The following is a 26,927-nucleotide window of genomic DNA, read 5'->3' on the forward strand; positions in this document are numbered from 1 at the left end:
ACTATAGTTAATAATACTATATTGCATATTTAAAAGTTGGTAAGAGAATACATCTTAAAAATCCTCATCACAAGGAAAAAATGGTAACTATGTACAGGGACAAATGTTAATTCGACTTATTGTGGTGATCATACACAAATATTGAATCATTATGTTGTACACCTAAAACTAATGTTATATGTCAGTTACACCTCAAAAAAAAAGAAGTCTGTTGTCACAATTAGCTGAGATGATGTATATAATATTCATAGCATGGTGCCTGACCAAAGATGGGCAATCAGTAACTCTTCATTGAATGAATGTTTTCACCCAGGTATAAAGAGACGTATAAAGGGAAGTCCCACAGAGAAGTGAATGATGTTAGGTAGGAAATCCAGATGAATTCGTTTTATATAGCTGCCCTTTCAAGAGGCAATTCAGTTCTAATCAAACCACAAGAGAATAAAGGCAAAAACATCTTAGAGCAATGCTTTTCAAATTTTACCTGTATACAAATCACCCAGGGATCTTTTTAAAATGCAAGTTATGATTTATGGGTGGGATCTGAGAGGCTGCATTTCTAGCAAACTCCAGATGAGGCATATGCTGCCTGTCCACTGAACACACTTTAGCGAAGTCCCAGACCACTTGAATGCATGGTATTTTAAGAAATACTGTACTTAAATCCATATTTGTCTAGTTCAACATTCTGTTTCCTAGAACAACAGCTTAAAGTTAATTCATTTATTCACATAGTAGATTATCTAGTGTCTACTAGGCACCAGGCACTGTTTTAGGTTCTACGTATAAAATAATGAACAAGACAGATAAGAATCATGCCCTTATTGAGTTTGTACTCTAGTAGTAGGATCAGATAATAAACATGTAAACAGTTAATTAAAATAGTTTCTAGTGGTGATTAAAACTATCACAAAAATAAGCTGAAGTTACTGTGAGATTGTGTATGGTCAGTGAAGGCTCCCCTAGCAAGGAGACAATTGAACTGAAATCTGAATGTTGAGAAGCAGTCTGATGTGTGAATATCTGAAAGTTTCATGAAAAGGGAAGAGAGAATGCAAAGGCAACAGTGAGATTGGTCTGTAGGAGGAAAGGAAAAAAAGTCACTGTCGCTAGGGCATAATGCCATTATTTGGATGCAAGACCGTGATGGGCAATCAGGAGCGATTAGAGGGGCAAACAGGGGCAAGGTCACACCTGACAAAGTTGTGGGGCTGTGGCGGGGGGGTGGGGGGGAATGTGTGTAGAGGGGGGACTACCAGGGAGGAAAGTGAAGTAAATGCTGAAATCTTGGAGGTTGGATCCAAAGTGGATCTTAACAGCTCCACAGAGGGTTAAGTTGGACTCTAGAAGGAATTGGCTTACAGGAAAATACACCTGACTAAGCAGAAAAAGGTGAGTGAAAAAGATCTAACATAAGGTGTGGGACACAGGTTGGGGGAAAAAAAAAAAGACTAACTCAAAAAGCAAGAAAGGTTAAAATTGTACATCCCTTAGGTTTACACTACAAGAAACAGAAATGTATTATTTATGTCATGCAAATTAATGTAATAGCACACAGGTAGCACATTCTCCTCTAATGTTGCAGGATGAATTAAATTTTTCTGAATAGCAATGATTAAGTATTATAGAAAACACGAAACTATAATTCCTGGTTGACTATAAGCTGTAGCCCCAAACTTGCCTTACTTTTCACAGAATATTGGAAATGAAAGTGAATGAGAGTAGATAGAACAATAAAAGATAGCAACAAAGGAAATAAGACATATGCAGGCCCCTCTTTGCACTAAGAAAAAAGTCTAGTACACACAAGAGTCATTATGTAAATTGTAGAATATTACATGTTTTGGATTATAATGATTTTTGTACTGTATCTACTATACAATCTATCACGTCATTTATTGGGATATAAGCCAAACTCTAAAGCCAGTGAAAGCAGAATGAAAGGAGATCTTCTCACAGATCAGAGTAACTAAAGAAGAATGAATAATATAATGATGACCCAACAGTCATTTTAGTGAGTCTTACTTACTAGTGAGCAAGCCTAACAATTTAAAGCCTTGCAAACTAGTGGCTATTAACATGTAAGTGCATTCCAATTGACTTCTGATTTTGCCTAATGATTTAAGGCCCTACAAGCTAGTAGCTATTAATGTTAGAGCATTTCCAATTGACTTCTGATTTTCTGTCTTTGTTTTTCAAATACATGAATAAAGGACTGTCCATTCAAATGATACTCCTAACCCTCCGTCAGTGACCAACAGCTTTGAGTTGTTGGCTTATAGCAATGAGGAAGGGCATGATTAGTCACCCTTTCTCATCTGAATGCCTAATGCCTCAAGGCACACGTTTCTGATACACCCATCCAGAATTTTATGGATATATTCTGTGGCAAAACAGCAGATTAATTTTGCCTGTTTGTATATTGTTTTACTCCGTTCCACTGACCTCATTAGCACCTACACTTAGCAGCTAAGCCACAGAGTTCAGACGTTTTCATACTGTATTTTGGTCATTTATTTGTAATTCTTCTAGTTTTCTTTGGCATTTATTAACAGCAACAATATTTTCTTCCTCACTGACCTTTTGTATATATCCTTTCATTTACTCAAACGCTAGATGAGTGCCGGTCTCTAGAGCTTTGTGAGTAACAGAAAGAGTGGAGTGAGATGAAGCTAGAAAAGAAAACAAGAGCCACATCATTTGAGGTCTCATAAACTTTTGAGAAATCTGGCCTTCATCTTAAGAGCAGTAGGAAACTACTGGAGAGTTTTAAGCACTGGAATGACACAGTCTTACTTCTGCCATTAGCTTACCTTGTTGTTTTTTCCCCCTTTCCCAGTGGGATCACTGTAGCCAGTGGTTTTATACTACTATCCTATTATTTATGTTTCCTGGCTATTTCCAACTAACAGACTAATTTTTTAGTGAAAGAAAAAGGTTGCCAATTGTACAAAAATAAATTCTCTGGGAGACACAAGAGAGTTTGCAAATAGAGAATATGAGTTGGTTCAGGAAAACAAATGGTACATGCTATGGATAGATTCATTATTTGTGAATGATGGCTTATCTCCAATAATGAAATAAAGGGGGGTAGACATATTTCATTGATGCTCTTTATTGCAAAGATTAATAATATAAGTATAAAAATCACTTCCTGGGCAGGTATCACAGCATAAAATACTTGTAGCAATGTGCTTGATCTACACACCCAAACACTGATAATAAAGAAGCCTCATTTAGGGATCGATCGATCGAGCGATCTATCTATCTTATCTATGTATCTATTCCTTCCTGCTGTTCTTTTAGCATCTGGCTATAGTATGCAGTGACTCTCTTGGTTTTGCTTTTAACTAAGAACAAGAGGGAAGTAACCTAGTTTATCTTGGTGCCTGGTTTCAGTTGCTCATTTTACATTATTTTAAAATGATAGACTGTTGGTGATGATGTCTTTCCCAGGAGAAGAAGTTGACAGACAGCTGTGCAGAGACGCCATCTTCCCCATCCCTGTTGCCTGCGATGCCCCGTGCCCCAAGGACTGTGTGCTCAGCATGTGGTCTGCGTGGTCTTCCTGCTCCCACACCTGCTCAGGGAAAACCACAGAAGGGAAACAGATACGAGCGCGGTCCATCCTGGCCTATGCAGGAGAGGAAGGTAAGGTCACCAGCTTCAGAAGGGACTTTGGTTTCTTCCAGAAGTTGGGGTGCATTTTCTTTGTGTAGCCTGGATACGATGATATTTTACAAAAATCAACTTCCAGAAATCCAGCAATCCAAGAAGATTTAATATCTCTTGACATATTGGGCAGCTTTCTCCTGTTCCCCAAAATTAACCTTGAAGATAGATCTTTAATCAAAAAGACTTTGAAAAGTGAACTCACTTTGCCTTTTCTCCCTCCTAATAATTCAAATTCTTTCTACTTCAAAGTGTTAAACCTGTGAAAAAATTTGAAAATGACTCTCCACATTACAAATGTCAGGTTTCATTGTTTTTTCTCTATTTCAGTAGTCAATTTTCCCCATGAAATCATATTCTACCTTCTCATAAATAGTAAGCTTTATTTTAAATAATCACCAGCATGACTGTTGCTTGACTAAAAATTACATGGATTTTCTAGCATTCAGGTTCCTGAGCATAGGCTCTGAGATCCAGAATGTAGATTGTGTTCATTTTTAAAATACATGGCTCCTAAATCACTTCACCCTATTGGATGAATAAAGCACAGGTTTTTCATATATTCATAGCTCAGTTGTTCAAGCTTTATTGTCGAGAAATACAAGGCTCTTGGTAATTGTCTCTCAAGCTTGTATCCAGATGCTAATTTGGCCTCTATGTGACTGGGTGATATAATGTCATATTTAATCTTGTCATTCTGGAAAATAACACAGGAGTAAGGAAAACGTAGAAATAAGTCAAGTTCTGTCACGTTAAGGCATGTTCTGTCTCAAGAATATAGGCGTATGTTATTTAAATGTTATCAGGCTGAATGACACTTCTCCATTCACATTTAACACTAGTAAATAATGATTTCTATTTGTAGTAAGCACATGTTTCTTTATGTAAACCTCCAAGTAATCAATTTTGGAGGAGTTTTCATATTGCCTATTTCATTTTTCTGTTTATGAAGCATTTTAGTGATAGAAATCTGCTAGTATTCTTACTTAATCAAACTTGCTATCTGTGTATGTGATTCTATGCAAAAATATAACTACCTTGGACTTAAGACATAGGAGAAAATTTAATATATTTAAAATAGTCAACCTATGAGAAAATTTAGAATTTTCTTTAAAGTGTCCAAAAACTTTTTTCTTGTCACCTCAATATAATTTTTATTATTTGCTACCAAGAGAAAAATGTATCTATGGAACCTAATAGAAAAATAGAACCTTTTAGAGACAAAATTATATTCCTTATGTTGTCAAACAATAACTCTAACCTTGTATAGATTATATTCAGACTTCACACTCTGTCAGCTCAGATTATGTCTTGGGCTTCATTAAAATTAGATCTGTGGTCACCCTGCTTCCTATAAATCCGTTATGCTCTGCAGACACTTGCTGTGTGACTAGTAATAAGTGACTTTTCGCCCTATGAGTCACATGGCTGAGATTTTGCCATGCTTGCAGAACTCACCAGATCATTATTTCTATAGACATGATGCTTCACACTGAAAGGTCATGGAATGCTTTAAAGGCAAAAATTTATGATTGTTGTTTGGTATGTATCATCCACTTAGTTTGAAAGTGTGGGACTTCGATAATTTTTAATGAAGGCTAATAGCTGCATCATAAGCAACCCATGCTGGAAAATTACAGATGTGTATATAGTTAATCATAAAGGCATGACTTCAAAACATAATTTTAAATGGAAACTGTAGAGGAAACTCTGGCAATGAGGAATCTGCTGCTATTTGTCTCTGTTAATAACAGCTACAAAAACTGGTATAATTATGTGAAATATTTAGTGAAGAATTTATCTTTCAAAAACAATATAATACCTATTATTTGCTGGATACTGAAACACATTTTCTTTTCTTCAAAATAAGCCTTTTCTAATTCTGAGCTATTTTTTAAATGATTTAGGAACTGCATTTGCAGGAAGTTTTAAAATATGTTTCCCTGCCAATTAGCTAACCCTTTATAATTCTATACAAAAGCAGGTATTTCTGTTATTCCCCAAGAATTAGTATTTTGTATGTGTCATAAATGTTCTTAATTATCTGTGGATCAGAAAATTACTGTGATAACCTTAAGGGAAAAGATCACATTAATAAACTTATATATTGAGTAAACATAAGACATGAAATTATACAACTTTCTGGTGAAATAACTTACAGGACAAATGTATTTATCTGCATTTACAAAATAAATGCTGCAACCTATACATTTGTACTTTTGTTTATCTCAGTAGTATAACCTCTTTGTATTAATAAGGAAACATTAAGTTGTACTGCAGTAACAGCCCATAAGTTCAGTAACTTAAAAAAACAATTATTTTTCCCTCTTGGGAATTTTGCTGCAGTGACTCTCCAGGGCAGTCTGTCCTACATGAAATGTCTCAGCATTGCACCTGCATATGAAGGCCTACCTCACAATCCTCATGCCAGAGGAAGAAGATAGCTGGGGAGTCTATCTGCTGATTTAAAAGCATCAGCAATTAAATTCTTTCATCCAGAAGTGATTTGTGTCATTTCCACTGACATTTCATTATCAAAGCAAATCATATAATCATGACTGGAAGTTGAACCTAATTTTAAGCGGGGCAGGGGAAATATAGTCCTACTGTGTGCTAGAAAGAGAGGAGTGCTGGCTACTGGTCTTACCCCTGGCTTACTGGTCTTTTTTTTATATGTCTGTATGCATGTGTGTGTCTACCTCTATGTCTATATGTATCTCTATTTCCATATGTGTGTGTGTGTGTGTGAGATAGAGGATTATTCCATATGGCCCCAGTGCAGTAGATAAGCTCTCCATTGTTAAAATGTTATGACTTATTATTTCTTTGTTCCTATTAAAAGAATGATAGAATAATAGAATAGCACTTCCTTTTCCTCATGTTATACTTTCTTTTTGCTTTCCTTCCCTTCCTTTCTAGGCTCTGTATCTCTCTTCCTGAACAATTTTATCTGCAAAATCATTAAGTGGAACCAAGCAGTTGAGCATCTGTGCCAGCAGAGGGGGGTCTGCAGTGGTCCAGAGTGGGTTGTCAGAGCCCAGGCTGAGTGAGATGAGCATCCCCAGTAGGAAAAGGATGGCCTGGCATGAAGTGTCAGAGACACTGAGAAGTCTAAAGGGGTCGGGAGGTGGGGGGGGCATGGATTATATAAGAGGGTAAAAGCAGCGACCAAACACAGGATGCCAGGGCACGAGCAGGGTGAAGAGAGAATCCCAGCATTGAAGCAGCCAGCCCAGTGTGGGGTGTTGGAGCCAAGCAGGGATGAGGAGGGTTTCAGTAATGTGGGGTGGCCGAATGCAGGGTGTCAGAGTATGGGCAGAGTGATGAAGGTATCCTATGGGTACAGCAATGAAGATGGCAGTGAGAGATTGGAATAATCTCGGGGCGGGGGGGAGTGACCAAATAGGTACATGTATTAAACATAATAGGAGTTGGGTTTCTTATTGCTAGAGAAGGGAGTTATAAGTATGTTAAAAAAGAAAACTAGAATAAACCCTATTGTATTATATTGGAACTTGTAGGTATCAGTGTGAATTCATGGTGTCCAATTTACAAATCTAGACATAGAAATAAAATAAAAACATAAGTATGATATATATTCATATTATGGATGTATACATATATTAGCTCTGTCCACTGAAATGACATGAGAGCAGCAGGACCATAATAGCAATAAGTGCATTTGGCACTCAGATCTTGGTGTCTAATGCCATTCTCCAATGAAAGGAACCAGGGCTTTTTGGAGAAATAGCTGATTCTAAGGCTGAGATAGGAAAAGTACAAGATGTGCCTGGAGAATCTTGTGCCAGAAAGGAAGGAAGAGGAGAATATGTCAAAAGGTCACAGAAGCTAGCTTGAAGGGTCTCCCACTGGCCACATACAGGAATAATGTGAATGCCAAAATAACGATAACAGCTGGTTATAACTCTTTAAATAAGAGAGGAAACCATGGATCCATACTTGATATAAATAAATGTATTAATTGAAAGTCTGATGAAGAGCATTATATTTACAATCTTAAGTATCCTCCTAATGAAGAAGTTTGACAGACACCACCTTAATCTAGTGATCAAAGCTTACATCATCAGTAATAGGGCACATGCAAAGCGTGTGTTCCTGGTGTGGTGCAATGAGAACATGGCATCACATCTGTAACATCCTGTCACAGATACATATTGTAGAATCTAATCATGAGGAAAGATCTGGCAAACCCTAGCTGAAAGACATTGTACAAAATAACTGGCCCTTAAACTTCAGAAGTGTCTAAATTATGAAAATTAAGGAAAGACTGAGGAAGATTGAAGGAGACTAACAAGTCATAACATCTAAATGCAACACGATTCTGAACTAGGCCCTTTTGCTATAAAGAATATTTTGGGATAGTTGGCAAACTTGAATGGGTCTGAGGATTAGACGGAAACAATGTATCAGTGTTAATTTCCTAATCTTAAATATTGAATGTGCTTATGTGTAGGAACATGCCCTTGACTGCAGGAAATACACATTGAAGTTTTTAGGGTAATAGGGTATCATTTCAATAACTTCTTCCAAGTGATGCAAGGGAAGAAACTATTGATAATACTTTTTATTTTCCTATAATTATTATTATTATTTTTTTTTTTTTTAGTTTTATTTATTTATTTATGGCTGTGTTGGGTCTTCGTTTCTGTGCGAGGGCTTTCTCTAGTTGTGGCAAGTGGGGGCCACTCTTCATCGCGGTGCGCGGGCCTCTCACTATCGCAGCCTCTCTTGTTGCGGAGCACAGGCTCCAGACGCGCAGGCTCAGTAGTTGTGGCTCATGGGCCTAGCTGCTCCGCGGCATGTGGGATCTTCCCAGACCAGGGCTCGAACCCGTGTCCCCTGCATTGGCAGGCAGATTCTCAACCACTGCGCCACCAGGGAAGCCCCCTATAATTATTGAGGTTGGTTCAAAGTTAAACAAAAAATAATAGAATGAAAACAATTTGAATAAAATTGCTTTTCATAGCATCTTGAGTAACATTATGTGACCTATTATTTTGTGTATCGGCAGTACACAAAAATGTCATAAAATGCCTCTTATTGAAATATTGTCATTTGGAAACCAAATCACAAATGATAGCAACTGGAGATAGATAATATACTGGAGAAAGTAAAAATATTTCTTTTCAACTTAAAAAATAAAATTGTGTGTGTGTGTGTTTGTATCTTACTTCCAAAGCCTTGACTTTTAGTTAAATAAGATTAGTAATTTGCTTTTTGATTTGCTTGATGCTTTGAGGTAAAAATCTTCCTTGTATTTTGTAAAACTACGGGATGGATTCCAAGAGCTACTTCAGAATTATTTCAGGAGTTCTAAAAGGTTGCCGTCTTTTAACATTTAAGTCTGGCATATTTTTAATATAAATAGTAGTAAGTTGAATTTTAATGAAAAATTTAAAACTGATGTTAGGTTTATGGCCTCCTCCATTTTTTTAACTTGTGTTACAGATTCTTAACAAACTTGGCTTAAAAAGGAAAAATGATTTTCAAAATGTTTTCCACTGAATATAGCAGTAACTTCTGTTAGTTCTCATTATAGATTCAATTATCCTTACAAAGCAAGAAATGAGAGAATATTTATTTTTGTAAAGTTCAGAATGACCTGATATTATAACTTAAGCAAAATGTTAGTGTGTCTTTACACCTGCTTTACACATGCAGAGAATGGAGACAATTGAATAAAATTAGGCCAAATTTTTTCTCAAATAATTATTAGTATCTTCAAAAATTATATTTTGCAGTATAAAACATTGGGGAGAGGAATATTTCTATTTTAGCCTGCTTAGTTTTTATAGTTAAATGATTTTAATTCTAAGAATCAGGGAGTATTTATATTTCCTAGAGGAATTTGAAGAACCCAGGATCTATTTTATGTGTATATACACACATAACTGTGACTTCTAAGCTAATACTGCCACTTCCTCATCTTCCTACTACTGACTTTGAAAAAGGATTTCTGCTTCAGTCTGTTCCTACAGGACCACCAGACAGGATTTATGCAGACTCTACACTGGGACGTCTTCTACCTTTTACTACAAGGGGAAAAAAGTAGAAGGGGTAGCAGCTGCAGCAGAGTCTCTTGAGGTTCTCTATGGCTAACGCACTTCCAATTAAATTCCCTGAAATCATGCCATTGCCAATGTTCTTTTCATCCACAGTGGTCTGCCATCAAAGTGATTAGGGCTGCAGTAGCAGGCAAAGTTACAAGTATCTTAAAACTGTAATTCATAGTACACTGTAACTGCTTCTTCTTAGCCTGAGCCCAGTCTACTTCCTTATTGCCAGTAACTTCCCTGTGTGGACTCTGTGCTCCAATTGACTGCATCAATGTTACTAATTCCCAGGGTCATGCCTGCCTGAGTACCTTTGCTTTTATTTATTTTTTCTTCTGCTTAAATAAAATCCTCCCTTCCTTCTCTCCCTTCCCAGAACTCTGCTTATTAAACTACTACTCCTTCAAAACTCATACCAATGCCTTATCTCAATAACCTGAGTCATTTTTAGTACCCCCCCAAACTAACATAATCTTACACTTTTGAATCCCAATTATACTAAATACCTCTTTTAACATAATTATTATATTCTACCTAGAATTATACTCATTTTTTTGCTCAACTTATCCCCCTATTACTTTTCTCCATTGCATTATAAGATCTTTGAGAGTAGCAAGAATTATTTCTAACCCCTCTAGATATCCCTTGAAGCACAGGTAACCATTGCATATTGCAGTCAGTACATAGGTTTCTAATTAATGTTTTGAAAAGGTTCTTTTTTTTTCAATTGGCCATCTAAATTGTAAGGACTTCAATGCCAGACCCAGTAACACCTTAGTTCTGTTAAATGTTTCCTAATCAAGCTTTTTATGGGCTTGATGTGGGGAGGAAAAGTCACTTTTTCATTCCTAAGAGAGAAGTTTCACATAATAGTTAGTATTTTCATATGAACATGAAAGTTTATTTATATAGCAGGATTTCATCAAAGTATGATAAAGTCTTTCCTTTTGGTGGAATGATAGAAAATCTAAATAGTCACATTAGTATGAAGCACATGTTTTTATGTATAAGAGGATTTTTTTAAAAATACGCTTATCACTAATTTTGTCACAGATGACATTTTATAATCTCCCAAGTACTACAGAAAAGGGAATATTCCCAGATGTCTGGAATTAGATCTTCCGATAAATAATAAGTAAATTCAGTATTATATCTATCAATTTTTCAACCATAAAATTATTCCCCAAACAACATGACCATGCTGCAGTGACTGATTACTCCAAGCGATGCTTTCCAAATTGCCACATTGTTATTATAATTAAGACCACATTGGGGCTTATCTGTGCAAGTATCTTGACATCAGCCCAAAACTGCTGATGTGGCTTTAATGTGGATTGGGGCAAGAAAATAAATAGTCTTTATGTCTGTAAACTTAACAGTTACCTTGTAGCTCCTGGACACGTTATGCTGATGTTGTAGAAGTTCTTATTTTTTTCAAAGCCAAGCAGTGAATTCCAATGTCAAAAGCAATTCAGAGTTTTAAAATCACAATTTAAATAGCATACGTATACTCAAAGTGAAAATGGGGTAAGTAAAGACACACATTATTTTGTTGAAGAAGGATAATTTCACCATTAATATGGTTAAAATGGTTATGTAAAATGTCTACAATTAGCATGTGTTTTCCTGAGAAATAAGGCTGGACAAATCTAGAGCCTCAGGGAAATGGGTAATAGAGTGTTCATTTATTTCTCCCCAATCCAATTAGCAGGTTTAGGAGTCGTTCCTATTCAAATTCTAAACTTATTGCTTCCAGTGATGGAAGATAGGATATGAACTGTGACAGATGTTTTCACCTTCATGAAGCAGGGGACAGCAATGAAATGCTGTTTAATGCAGGTTATTCGGATGTTGATCCCATGTTCAACACTGCATAAGTGATTATAAATCGCAGTTAAATTCTCACGTAAACTGCCTACTGATTTATATGCTGAATAGCGGATGTCCTTATTCACAAATGAAATGATACCTAAAGATCAGCTCAGGGTGTGGTTTTGTTTATGACTTTTACCCAAATCTCAAGCTTTAGAGGCCATCTTCCATATTAGGGTCACTAGCTATTGAATCACTTTTTCTTATTTTTTTTTTTTTAACTTTTTTAGACTTGCTTTCCTAATATCTAAAACCCACCTCTTATTATGTTCAATATTTCCTCCATTTACTATTACAAATATGTGTGATGAACACCCAAGGTTTCTGCCATTCCACATGAACAACCAGTTATTTTCTGTTCTTAAGATGAAATCCAAAGACTACATAAGTTTGACAAGATCAAATTGTTAATAAAGTAAGCAATAAATTCCTCCAGTACTCTGCTTTTAACAATATAAAGCTTTTTATTTTCATAGTTGACATTATAAATAGCATAGTGGTAAGAAACTTCCTAAATTCCTGTTACTGTGGCCGCATCATTTAATCTGTATGGGCTCATCCACTTTATAATTTTTAACTTGTACAGCAGCTGTGGATATTAAATGAGGTCCCATCTACAAAGTACTTATAATGAGGCTAGCACATTAAAAAGTTCCATATTGACAACTCCACACCATATTTTATTGATTAAAGGACACATCTGTTTGACCCTTCATCATCTCTGTAATTACTACATCTTACAATGGATGCATTTTTAAAATTTTTTATTGTAGTATAGTTGATTTACAGTGTTGGGTTTCAGTTGTACAGCAAAGTGAATCAGTTATACATATACATATATCCATTCTTATTTTTTTATATATTCTTTTCCCGTATAGGCCATTAAAGAGTATTGAGTAGAGTTCCCTGTGCTATACAACAGATTCTTATTATGTATTTTATATATAGTAGTGTGTATATGTCAATCCCAATCTCCCAATTTATCCCTCCCCCCCTTACCCCCTGCTAACCATAAGTTTATTTTCTACATCCGTAACTCTATTTCTGTTTTGTAAATAAGTTCATTTGTACGCTTTTTTTTAGATTCCACATGTAAGCAATATCATATGATATTTGTCTTTCTATGTCTGACTTACTTCACACGTATGATAATCTTTAGGTCTATCCATGTTGCCGCAAATGGCATTATTTTGTTCTTTTTTATGGCTGAGTAATATTCCATTGTATGTATGTACCACATCTTCTTTATCCACAGTGGATGCATTTTTAAATCACTGTGGCCAAGCAGCAGTTATAACACAGTTCTCATTGCTAGTACATGTGAATTTCATTGTTATTCCTGGGAGCAATAGCAACCTCATGATATTTCTGCCAAAAACAGAGAAACAAAAACAGCTAAGGGCCATTTGAGGAAGGAAAATAAACCGTTCCTCAGTTGCTTGCTTAAACCTCTCATTCATAGACATCTTCTGGTATGATTAAAAATGCAACAGCATCAGAACTTAGAAATGGGTACCAGTATCCTGGAAGAAAATGCTGGAGACAACAGGGGAACACTCTTGAAGAAATCCTGCATCATGAACACGTTCGATGCCACACAGATGATAGTGTAGGAGAACACAAACTTTGATGAGTGTGAGTCTAAAAGCTACTTGAAAGATTTAGATTCTGAATGTAAAGAAGTTTTAGGAATACCTTCCCTTTTAAAGTATGTAAAAGGGTTATATTTTTAAAAATTATGTCAGTAAGTCATACAAAGCTATTTCAATAAGCATACAGTAAAAATTAGAGTTGATAAAAAGTAGTGTAGTTTAATTTGCAGCCATTTCTCTTTCTTTGGGACACATAAAATGATGGTTTATCCCACAGTCAATCACATCTTAGATTTGAAGAAATACGATATTATCATTACTACATGGCTTCTCCAATAATGCTATGGAAGGTCAGAAAGCATCAGTTGATTTTAAAACCCCTGTTTCTAATCACCCTAAATCCTAATTCATTGAAATAAGCAGCACTTTGAAACCTGTAATTAAGGCTTTCATTTTGAGGGATAACATTTGAAAACACGCTGGGTTTTCTCCATCCACAGAGTCTGAATGCCCATGTTTCCCCTGGTTAGCAATTACATAGACTTTATTTGTTACTCATTTTCATCTTCTCTAGTGAATAATGGCCTCTCTCTTTGAGGTCCTCCTGAGTGCCCCAAACCAAATATCATATATACCACATAGTTTAAATTTTAAGCCAGACCATGCCAAATGAGATAAGATTACTATGCAATTTGCCTTCCTAGCAGTGCGCTGGTCACATGTGCTAATAAGTGGCAGGTATCATTGTTATTGTTAATTGCAAGGAACAGAGAATGGTAAGGTTCCTGTTGGCACCATATCTAATCTGCTAATGTTGTCCATTTTTATAGGTGGAGCTCAGTGTCCAAATAGCAGTGCTTTGCAAGAGGTGCGCAGCTGTAACGAGCATCCCTGTACTGTGTACCACTGGCAAACTGGTCCCTGGGGCCAGTGCATCGAGGACACCTCAGTTTCATCCTTCAACACAACTACAACTTGGAACGGGGAGACCTCTTGCTCTGTTGGCATGCAGACAAGAAAAGTCATCTGTGTGCGGGTCAATGTTGGCCAAGTGGGACCCAAAAAGTAAGGGCTTTAGAATGACAACAGTAAATCCTGTGGCCAACCATGCAGGGATTGGCTCAGGCTTTACTTGCTTCATGAAATGAAACATTTGATTCTTATCATACCTGGCCTCAAGAGTAAGACTTCTTTGTAGCAGTTTCTGCTTTTATTGAGCTAGTGAAGCAATGAAAGAACTGCTTGCTTTTGGCCTGGCTGATCAATAATGACAGTATACGAAGTCCTAGCAGTGGAGGTCATCCATGACCTCCTTTATATCCATAGGCTATGGAGGCTGCTGATCTAGTTTAATTGGGCAGTAGCCTTCTATGCTCTGCCTTTCATTTCCCCTAGAAAGTACTATATCAAAAATACTGAGGCCAAACTTATTATATCTTTTAATGGTTAAATGAATAAGCCATTTATTCCCAAGAGAGAACCTTAGGATAGGATGAGTGTTCTAATAAGCAGAAAAACCATCAGTTTCTTACTGTAGTTACCAGTAGCATAACAACAAGGCAAACGATTTGCTAGAGGGGAGGGCAAAGAACTAGAGAGTTGGCATATTGTATGTGCCTTGTGAGAAATATAAACAAAAACATGTCATAGCATAACTGGGCTAATTATTTGTTAGACAAAGTTAATCAGTTATAAAAATATATGCCAAGGACTTCCCTGGTGGCACAGTGGTTAAGAATCCACCTGCTACTGCCGGGGACACGGGTTCGAGCCCTGGTCCAGGAAGATCCCACATGCTGCAGAGCAACTAAGCCTGTGCGCCACAACTACTGAGCCTGCGCTCTAGAGCCCGCAAGCCAAAACTACTGAGCCCGCATGCTGCAGCTACTGAAGCTCACATGCCTAGAGCCCGTGCTCTGCAACAAGAGAAGCCACCGCAGTGAGAAGCCCGTGCACAGCAACGAAGAGTAGTCCCCACTCTCCGCAACTAGAGAAAGCCTGCATGCAGCAAGGAAGACCCAACGGAGCCAAAAATAAATAAATAAATTAATTAATTAAATATATATATATATATATATATATATATATGCCAAGAGGAAAAAAGAACTCTACCTTTTGAGATTTAGACAGCATAAATCTTTTAAAATTCAAATCATCTTAGCCATGTGAAACATGGAAAGTAAAACCCATCAGTTTGCATTGGTATAAAAATGGCCTCATAATTTCCAAGTACTTGGCTAAGTGCTTAGGTATCATGTGTGATCTTAAGCGTACTACTTAACAGATTCTGGCTTCAGTTTTCAAAAATTTTTGAAGGGATTTAATGAAAAACAATGTAGTAATGTAAGCACTCAATAAACCTTAGAAATTATATTTTCTCTTAAAAATTTGAGATAGTTCTTAGTGTTTCAGGGAAAGGATAATAATGTAACTGATATATGACAAACTCCAGGGGATAAATAAGAATCCCATTATGAGTTGTTTTTTACTAATGGCCAGGGTTCTGGACATTAGCAGTATTTTGTCCTATACTTTATTTGTTTGTGTACTTTGAAATTAAGAAATATATTAGAAAATACATGCCAAAAAGACTTGAATACATTGAGAAACAATTCCACATGCTTAATAGGTAGCCCCAAACCAATATTTTAATAGAAATAATGCTAAAGTTGTAATGAATCTAACAAAGGATATTAATGTGCAGTGTATTAAAATTCAATAGCAGTAACAGCAGAAGCGGAAGTCCCAAGTGCTGGAGAATTGTGGGTCTTTCTGGGACAAGCAGAGAGGTTGAAATATTCACTGTAGAGGGTTATAACCTGACCAACTTGTCATGGTACAGATTGGAGGGTTATTGTGCTGAGCTTCTATGGGTAAGCTCACTCTGTTCCTATTTTGCAGTTAATCACTTTTTAGATGTTGCTGTTGATATTTTCCTCACGCAAACTACAAAATATATTTCTGAGCAGTGGATGTACATATGCACAAGCCTACGCGTGGAAAAGCCTGGTGGATTAATGTTATTAAATCATTCAGTAGAAAGGGTATCCTGAAGCCCCATGTCAGACCACCACAATAATCCATTAAAAATGTGCTTTACCCTTGCAGCCTTTATTCAATGACCTGGATACAAGTATAGATTTGTTAAATCAAATGGGTTTACTTTGCCCTTAAAGTTCTAAAAAATTAAGCAAATACTGTGAATTCAAAAGAAAATGTTACTACCCTTATGCCTAAATACTAGGTTAAATTCAATGACTGCTTTTCAGTACTAGGCATTTGAAACAAAAATGCAAATAGAAATCTTGTTTTAAACTCCTCTTAATAAAACAGATTACTGTGCAATGGTAAAATCAATGTTATTGATCTTATCTATCCTCGGAGTAACAAACTTCAACTCCTATCACATCTGTTTAATTTGACCTTGAAAAAGATTTGGGGGAAAATCAATTCCTTGATTTAAACCACAGACACTAAATACAAACAGTACAAAGGAGAAAAGAAGCATGTTGACTGAACCAATTGCCTCACCAAAGGAAGTCTGAATTCATTTTACTGGATGTAATCTAGGCTGTATAATTTATCTTTGTGTGTTCATTTAACGGCTTTGTTTTTAGTAATTTTGTTCTCCACAGTTAACCAAGTATCTTGCTAAGGAAATTTCTAAACCATATAAAACAGAATTTTGGAGGTTGTCAATGATAACGTAAATTCCGTTGATTTATTGAGGGCTAAAATTTGAAGAGCATGTAATTGAGTAATGCTCTCCCATTGTTAAAGTTATAAAACTGCCTCATTGAGGAGGAGTGCTTCCAATAATAATTACTAATCAATAGTTCCATAGTTTCAAAAGAATTAACAGGATTTTATGGGGCTTTTGCCATATAATATTTCCTGGTTAAGCATGTAGGTTAAGTTATAATTCTAGTGATTTATAATCTCAATTGTAACAAAACATTACCTTCTATGATTCTCATCTAAATTTCTTTGCCGTCCATGCCCTTGAGTAGGCATAGCAATTAGGAAAATCCAAGCCTATGCTCAACATAAACCAGGGAGATAATTTCTTTTTGAAATGTTGAATCCAATATATTTTTTAAAAATCCACTTTCAAATAAACCCTAGTGTTACAGAATGAGAGAGAAAGGCATGTATCTGTATAGCTGAATAGAACATAATACTTATGGATGAGATAGGATATGTAGATAAAAAAATTATAGATATATCAAAAATGAAGTGTCAGCAAAGCACTATAAAGAAATTATGAGAAGGAAATGAATGATGTTGATTTTTTCACTCATAGTTCAGTTCTGAAAACCTGATTAACTTACTTGTTGAAGGAATTTATCTTGACTTAACAAAAAATTTGGCTTCTTCTATGGGGAGTATTTTTAAATACCATTTTTCACTAATTTGCCAAATTATTCCAGCAACAGTTATACTGGTTGTTTGGTTTATTTCTTCACTGCCTCTTAGCTTACTTGTCAGAGATTGATATGACCTCAAAAGAGAATTTCTTAGGAATCAGAGCATTAAGTACTTTTAGTTACATGAATTATGTTATTATATTTTGTTGTCATAATATACATCTTCTTCTAGTGTTCATGACCAACATTTGACCACTAATGATAGTAGAATCAGATTGTGAAGATGCAGAGAAGAATTGGAAATTTTGAAAACCATGTAATAAGTATACAATAAACAAAACTATATTTAAAACTCATACATCAGCTTCCTAAAATTATCTTTTAGGAAGTGAAAACCTTATATAGTGTAAGACATTTCAGTGTTTTGTCATTATTTTTCTCTTGTTTTCCTAATAATATATTTTTGGTGTATTTTTTTAAAATAATAATTTTACTATAATTTATGTCAAGAACACAGTGTTTTATTTTTCTTTAAATTACTTATTGGCTATTTTTGTTTTATTTATATTCACTCTTTTTGTTCTAAAAATATTGTAATTTATAAAAATATTTAAAACTAGGAATAAAATGGAAGAAAAGATAAGAATAGAGACAGTGAATGAAACCAGGAATAAAGCAAAAATTGTTTATCTTAATGAGCTATACACTTTTATTATTTTATTACTTATTTGTTATGAAATACATAGCTGTAAATACAATATTGGTTTTTGAGCATATACTATGTATAGAATATACTCCATTATAAATTTATTTTGTGCTAAACATATTTTTTAAAAATAAAGTGCAGAATAACCTGGAAGATTATAATTGGCCATAAGCCTATTTAGTTATAAGAGATGTAGCATTGGGTCCTTAAATTGGTAATTTGAACTTCCATAAATTTCTTATAAAGCATGTTGGAAAATACAGATTTATTAATGGAGAGATTGTTATAAATGGATAAAATACAATTATTATATTTTCTTCTACATAGCACAATTACTGTAATTAAATTTACACTTCCTGCCTTGAGAAGCTTTATCGAGGTTCAGTTTGGAATAGTTATTTTGGTTTTATAGCCCTTGTCAAAAGCAGAAAGGATCCTAGAGGTTAAGTTAAATAATACAGATTGATGGCTGTTTAGCAATTTCAGCAATAAAAATTCTAAAGATACTAAATTACCTGGTTTTCTGGATTACTGTAGAGGTCTAGTAGTTTCCCTTTGCTTTTCCCAGGTGTCCTGAAAGCCTTCGACCTGAAACAGTGAAGCCCTGTCTGCTCCCTTGTAGGAAGGACTGTATCGTGACGCCATACAGTGACTGGACATCATGCCCTTCCTCATGTAAAGAAGGTATTATCTGCAGAGTTTTGAAGGAGGTTCACCTAGGAACCCTCTCACTGGGACCTCCAAGTTCCTCTGGTTGAGCACTGTTTTTATTCTTACATGGGGCTGGCTGTGTAATCCTGGTTTGGCTTGAATGCCATAAAATTTTGGTTTCCTTCTAGAAAATAATACAGCTTTTAGAGTACCAAACAAATGAGTTTTATGCCAAAACTGGCTTAAATAACTTTATACTATAGATCAAGGTGAAAGGATTCTAAACTTTATTAATAATGTTCCCTTTAACATTGATTCTAGAAGAATGTATAGTGGCCTTATGTATTTCAAAAAGAATATAGAGTGATCTTCTCAATACTCATGACTCTCAACCTACTTAGTGGCAAGAAATAGCCATGGGACCAGATTCAGTACAGATTCAATTATATGACCCAAAGGATGGGAATAAAGGAAAGAGAAAAGTGGTCAAATTGTACCTCTGCCAACACTTAACATGACATGAGGCATTTACAAGACGAGGATTTGTTCCCAGTTTGGTTTGTTTTTGCTTTCATTACTCACAGACAAAGACCCTTTAATATCATGGCAGATACTTTGTTAATTCTTTACCCTCCAGGATAGGGTCCTTTCTCGTTGCTGCTGAGAAACATGTGAGCATTCTCCAGGTGACTTATGCAGTAAGTGATCACATTGTCTCTCAGTGTCACAAATGACACTGTCTCCTATTTTTTATTTTACTCTCCCGACAAATAGAGACATTTTCTTCAGTTCCTTTTATGCTTTTACTTATGCTTCTTGACTCTCACTAGAGAGATTCAATTTAAGAATCAACTTCTAGGACTTCCCTGGTGGCGCAGTGGTTAAGAATCTGCCTGCCAATGCAGGGGACACGGGTTTGATCCCTGGTCCGGGAAGATCCCACATGCCACGGAGCAACTAAGCCCGTGTGCCAAAACTACTGAGCCTGCGCTCTAGAGCCCGTGAGCCACAACTACTGAGCCCGTGAGCCACAACTACTGAAGCCCGTGGGCCTAGAGCCCGTGCTCCGCAACAAGAGAAGCCACCGCAATGAGAAGCCTGTGCACGGCAACAAAGAGCAGCCCCCGCTCACCGCAACTAGAGAAAGCCCGTGCGCAGAAACGAAGACCCAACGCAGCCAAAAAATTAATTAATTAATTAATAAAATTTTTAAAAAAGAATCAACTTCTAGTTTAACCACTGTTTTAAATCACCAGAATATTTTTAAATCCTGAAGATATTACGTAAGATTATAAACTTAATAATGGATAGTTTTTACAGTGTGATTATTTTATATAGTTGAAACATGAGTTCCTTTTCATGCTTTTTCTGTTTTAAACACCCTTGAAATAGCAAATAAATTAAACCACATAGTGTGCAAGAATAGAAAATGTTGATTTGAAAAGTCTTTTAAGGCATTTTAAAAGGTTTTGGGAGAAAAAGAGTTAGCATTAACTCTTTAAAAATGTTAATGGCATTAATCTTATTGATAAAGCAATGTCATTGACATTTTTATCCAGATTTTCTTCTTTTATCCCCTTACTTTCTTAAAAACTAAATAACATATGATATCCTTTAGTTTGGTCATAATCAGCAGTAGGATTGTAGGTTAGTATTTCTCATAGGTTAGTATTTCTGTGACAATTGTTGGCTATTCATTGCTACAATGAAAAAGCTTATTAATTACATGGAACTTATGTGCTTGAAAATTTTATGCTGAATTTTTTATACTTGATGTTTTGTATTGGTATGAGATAGGCCATTTACTAATAATTCCAAAACATAGGCAGTTACATTTATAATGACATGATTAATAATCTCACACAAGTTTAACATCTGTAAGTAAAATTTTTGAAAGTAGAAAAAAATTTGCCTTTTCTTTATGTTGGGCATTTCCTTATTTTGAGTAAAATATTTCGAAATAACAGTACTTTTGGTCTAAAGCATTTCAAGAAAATAAAATAAAATAAAAAGATAAACTAGAAAAGGTTTCATTAAATTGATTCTAGGATGGACGCTCCTCAAAATGAGAAATCAGGTAAAATTTTCTCATTTCATTAGAAATGAGACATTTTGGTATATTGCAATATCCCAAACTAATTTGAAACTAATTTGAGATATTGGAATATGTCCAGGAATTAAGAACCAATTTAGTAGTCTAAGAATTTGCTATCTTATTATATATTATGTATGTCTGGAAAGGGAAGAAAAATAGATGTAACTTACTCATTAAAAAAACCTATCACTGAACATTAAATAACATGTTTTTTTAAAATTTTGTTTTATATATATTTTTATACAACAGGTTCTTATTAGTTATGCATTTTATAAATATTAGTGTATATATGTCAATCCCAATCTCCCAATTCATCACACCACCACCACCACCACCACCACTTTCCCCCCTTGGTGTCCATACATTTGTTCTCTACATCTGTGTCTCAATTTCTGCCCTGCAAACCGGTTCATCTGTACCATTTTTCTAGGTTCCACATACATGCATTAATATATGATATTTGTTTTTCTCTTTCTGACTTACTTCACTCTGTATGACAGTCTCTAGATCCGTCCACGTCTCAACAAATGACTCAATTTCGTTCCCTTTTATGGCTGAGTAATATTCCATTGTATATATGTACCACATCTTCTTTATCCATTCCTCTGTTGATGGGCATTTAGGTTGCTTCCATGACATGGCTATTGTAAATAGTGCTGCAATGAACATTCGGGTGCATGTGTCTTTTTGAATTACGGTTTTCTCTGGGTATATGCCCAGTAGTGGAATTGCTGGGTCATATGGTAATTCTATTTTTAGTTTTTTAAGGAACCTCCATATTGTTCTCCATAGTGGCTGTATCAATTTACATTCCCACCAACAGTGCAAGAGGGTTCCCTTTTCTCCACACCCTCTCCAACATTTGTTGTTTGTAGATTTTCTGATGATGCCCATTCTAACTGGTGTGAGGTGATACCTCCTTGTAGTTTTGATTTGCATTTCTCTAATATTAGTGATGTTGAGAAGCTTTTCATGAGCTTCTTGGCCATCTGTATGTCTTCTTTGGAGAAATGTCTATTTAGGTCTTCTGCCCATTTTTGGACTGGGTGGTTTGTTTTTTTAATAATGAGCTGCATGAGCTGTTTATAAATTTTGGAGATTAATCCTTTATCTGCTGATTCGTTTGCAAATATTTTCTCCCATTCTGAGGGTTGTCTTTTTGTCTTGTTTATAGTTTCCTTTGCTTTGTAAAAGCTTTTAAGTTTCAGTAGGTCCCATTTGTTTATTTTTGTTGTTTATTTCCATTACTCTAGGAGGTGGATCAAAAAAGATCTTGCTGTGATTTATGTCACAGAGTGTTCTTCCTATGTTTTCCTCTAAGTGTTTTATAGTGTCCAGTCTTACATTTAGGTCTCTAATCATTTTGAGTTTATTTTTCTGTGTGGTGTTAGGGAGTGTTCTAATTTCATTCTTTTACATGTAGCTGTCCAGTTTTCCCAGCACCACTTATTAAAGAGGCTGTCTTTTCTCCATTGCATATCCTTGCCTCTTTTGTCATAGATTAGTTGACCATAGTTGCGGGGGTTTATCTCTGGGCTTTCTATCCTGTTCCATTGATCTGTATCTCTGTTTTTTGTGCCAGTACCATACTCTCTTGATTACTGTAGCTTTGTAGTATAGTCTGAAGTCAGGGAGTCTGATTCCTCCAGCTCCGGTTTTTTCCCTCAAGACTCCTTTGGCTATTCGGTGTCTTTTGTGTCTCCATACAAATTTTAAGAATTCTTGTTCTAGTTCTGTGAAAAATGCCATTGGTAATTTGATAGGGATTGCATTGAATCTGTAGATTGCTTTGGGTAGTATAGTCATTTTCACAATATTGATTCTTCCAATCCAAGAACATGGTATATCTCTCCATCTGTATCATCTTTAATTTCTTTCATCAGTGTCTTATAGTTTTCTGCATACAGGTCTTTTGTCTCCCTGAGTAGGTTTATTCCTAGGTATTTTATCCTTTTTGTTACAATGGTAAATGGGAGTGTTTCCTTAATTTCTTTTTCAGATTTTTCATCATTAGTGTATAGGAATGCAAGAGATTTCTGTGCATTAATTTTGTATCCCACAACTTTACCAAATTCACTGATTAGCTCTAGTCGTTTTTTGGTGGCATCTTTAGGATTTTGTATGTATAGTATCATGTCATCTGCAAACAGTGACAGTTTTACTTCTTTTCCTATTTGGATTCCTTTTATTTCTTTTTCCTCCCTGATTGCCATGGCTAGGACTTCCAAAACTATGTTGAATAATAGTGGCAAGAGTGGACATCTTTGTGTTGTTCCTGATCTTAGAGGAAATGCTTTCAGTTTTTCACCATTGAGAATGATGTTTGCTGTGGGTTTGTCGTATATGGCCTTTATTATATTGAGGTAGGTTCCCTCTATGCCCACTTTCTGGAGAGTTTTTTATCATAAATGGGTGTTGAATTTTGTCAGAAGCTTTTTCTGCATCTACTGAGATGATCATATGGTTTTTATCCTTCAGTTTGTTAATATGGTGTATCACATTGATTGATGTGCGTATATTGAAGAATCCTTGCATCCCTGGGGTAAATCCCACTTGATCATGGTGTATGATCCTTTTCATGTGTTGTTGGGTTCTGTTTGCTAGTATTCTGTTGAGGATTTTTGCATCTGTATTTTGCATCTATATATATCAGTGATATTGGTCTGTAATTTTCTTTTTTTGTAGTATCTTTGTCTGGTTTTGGTATCAGGGTGATGGTGGCCTCATAGAATGAGTTTGGGAGTGTTCCTTCCTCTGCAATTTTTTGGAAGAGTTTGAGAAGGGTGGGTGTTAGCTCTTCTCTAAATGTTTGATAGAATTCACCTGTGAAGCCGTCTCGTCCTGGACTTTTGTTTGTTGGAAGATTTTTAATCATAGTTAAAATTTCATGACTTGTGATTGGTCCGTACATATTTTCTGTTTCTTCCTGGTTCAGTCTTGGAAGGAAATACCTTTCTAAGAATTTGTCCATTTCTTCCAGGTTGTCCATTTTATTGGCATAGAGTTGCTTGTAGTAGTCTCTTAGGATGCTTTGTACTTCTGCGGTGTCTGTTGTAACTTCTCCTTTTTCATTCCTAATTTTATTGTTTTGAGTTCTCTCCCTCTTTTTCTTGGTGAGTCTGGCTAATGGTTTATCAATTTTGTTTATCTTCTCCAAGAACCAGCTTTTAGTTTTATTGATCTTTGCTATTGTGTTCTTTTTTTCTATTTCATTTATTTCTACTCTGACCTTTATGATTTCTTTCCTTCTACTAACTTTGGGTTTTGTTTGCTCTTCTTTCTCTAGTTACTTTAGGTGTAAGGTTAGATTGTTTATTTGACATATTTCTTGTTTCTTGAGGTAGGCTTGTATTGCTATAAAATTCTCTCTTAGAACTGCTTTTGCTGCATCCCATAGGTTTTGGATCGTCGTGTTTTCATTGTCATTTGTCTCTAGGTATTTTTTGATTTCCTCTTTGATTTCTTCAGTGATCTCTTGGTTATTTACTAATGTATTGTTTAGCCTCCATGTGTTTGTGTTTTTTATGGTTTCTTTCCCTGTAATTGATTTCTAATCTCATAGCATTGTGGTCAGAAAAGATGCTTGATATGATTTCAATTTTCTTAAATTTACTGAGGCTTGATTTGTGACCCCAGATGTGATCTATCCTGGAGAATGTTCCGTGCGCACTTGAGAAGAAAGTGTAATCTGCTGTTTTTGGATGGAATGTCCTATAAATATCAATTAAATCTATCTGGTCTATTGTGTCATTAAAAGCTTGTGTTTCCTTATTAAATTTCTGTTTGGATGATCTGTCCATTGGTGTAAGTGAGGTGTTAAAGTCCCCCACTATTATTGTGTTACTGTCGATTTCCTCTTTTATATCTGTTAGCATTTGCCTTATACATTGAGGTGCTCCTATGTTGGGAGCATATATATTTATAATTGTTATATCTTCTTCTTGGATTGATCCCTTGATCATTATGTAGTGTCCTTCCTTGTCTCTTGTAACATTCTTTATTTAAGGTCTATTTTATCTGATATGAGTATTGCTACTCCAGCTTTCTTTTGATATCCATTTGCATGGAATATCTTTTTCCATCCCCTCACTTTCAGTTTGTATGTGTCCCTAGGTCTGAAGTGGGTCTCTTGTAGACAGCATATATATAGGTCTTGTTTTTGTATCCATTCAGCGAGCCTGTGTCTTTTGGTTGGAGCATTTAATCCATTCACGTTTAAGGTAATTATCGATATGTATGTTCCTATTACCATTTTCTTAATTGTTTTGGGTTTGTTTTTGTAAGTCCTTTTCTTCTCTCGTGTTTCCCACTTAGAGAAGTTCCTTTAGCATTTGTTGTAGAGCTGGTTTGGTGGTGCTGAATTCTCTTAGCTTTTGCTTGTCTGTAAAGCTTTTGATTTCTCCATCGAATCTTAATGAGATCCTTGCTGGGTAGAGTAATCTTGGTTGTAGGTTCTTTCCTTTCATCACTTTAAATATGTCATGCCACTCCTTTCTGGCTTGTAGAGTTTCTGCTGAGAAATCAGCTGTTAACCTTATAGGAGTTCCCTTTTATGGTATTTGTCATTTTTCCCTTGCTGCTTTCAATAATTTTTCTTTGTCTTTAATTTTTGCCAATTTGATTACTTTGTGTCTCAGCATGTTTCTCCTTGGCTTTATCCTGTATGGGACTCTCTGCACTTCCTGAACTTGGGTGGCTATTTCCTTTCCCATGTTAGGGAAGTTTTCGACTATAATCTCTTCACATATTTTCTCGGGGCCTTTCTCTCTCTCTTCTCCTTCTGGGACCCCTATAATGTGGGTGTTGTTACATTTAATGTTGTCCCAGAGGTCTCTTAGGCTGTCTTCAGTTCTTTTCATTCTTTTTTCTTTATTGTGTTCCACAGCAGTGAGTTCCACCATTCTGTCTTCCAGGTCACTTAACCGTTCTTCTGCCTCAGTTATTCTGCTATTGATTCCTTCTAGTGTAGTTTTCATTTCAGTTATTGTATTGTTCATCTCTGTTTGTTTGTTCTTTAATTCTTCTAGGTCTTTGTTAAACATTTCTTTCATCTTCTCGATCTTTGCCTACATTCTTTTTCCAAGGTCCTGGATCATCTTCACTATCATTATTCTGAATTCTTTTTCTGGAAGGTTGCCTATCTCCACTTCATTTAGTTGTTTTTCTGGGGTTTTATCTTTTTCCTTCATCTGGTACATAGCCCTCTGCCTTTTCATCTTGTCTATCTTTCTGTGAATGTGGTTTTTGTTCCACAGGCTGCAGGATTGTAGTTCTTCTTGCTTCTGCTCTCTGCCCTCTGGTGGATGAAGCTATCTAAGAGGCTTGAGCAAATTTCCTGATGGGAGGGACTGGTGGTGGGTAGAGCTGGGTGTTGCTCTGGTGGGCAGAGCTCAGTAAAACTTTAATCCACTTGTCTGCTGATGGGTGGGGCTGGGATCCCTCCCTTTTGGTTGTTTGCCCTGAGGCAACCCAACACTGGAGCCTACCCAGGGTCTTTAGTGGGGCTAATGGCAGACTCTGGGAGGGCTCACGCCAAGGAGTACTTCCCAGAACTCCTGTTGCCAGTGTCCTTGTCCTCACAGTGACACACAGCCACCCCCCACCTCTGCAGCAGACCCTCCAACAGTAGCAGGTAGGTCTGGTTCAGTCTCCTATGGGGTCACTGCTCCTTCCCCTGGGTCCTGATGCACACTCTACTTTGTGTGTGCCCTCCAAGAGTGGAGTCTCTGTTTCCCCCAGTCCTGTAGAAGTCCTGCAATCAAATCCCGCTAGCCTTCAAAGTCTGATTCTCTAGGAATTCCTCCTGCCGTTGCTGGACCCCCAGGTTGGGAAGCCTTACGTGGGGCTCAGAACCTTCACTCCAGTGGGTGGACTTCACTCCAGTGGGTGGACTCCAGT

At 36.1% G+C, this 26,927-nt stretch overlaps 1 protein-coding gene across 1 annotated transcript in view; it reads left to right on the forward strand.

Moving 5' to 3' along the window:
* Positions 1-26,927, forward strand: part of THSD7A (thrombospondin type 1 domain containing 7A) — a 460,784-nt gene that overhangs the window by 352,041 nt on the left and 81,816 nt on the right. Inside the window, exons 7-9 of the mRNA XM_082472820.1 lie at positions 3,457-3,651; positions 14,041-14,275; positions 18,852-18,967. Of these exons, the coding sequence (XP_082328946.1) occupies positions 3,457-3,651; positions 14,041-14,275; positions 18,852-18,967 (546 nt within the window). The remainder of the gene's footprint in view (positions 1-3,456; positions 3,652-14,040; positions 14,276-18,851; positions 18,968-26,927) is intronic.

Source organism: Balaenoptera physalus (genome assembly GCF_965194825.1).
Source record: "Balaenoptera physalus genome assembly, chromosome: 8".
Classification (NCBI taxonomy): domain Eukaryota; kingdom Metazoa; phylum Chordata; class Mammalia; order Artiodactyla; family Balaenopteridae; genus Balaenoptera; species Balaenoptera physalus.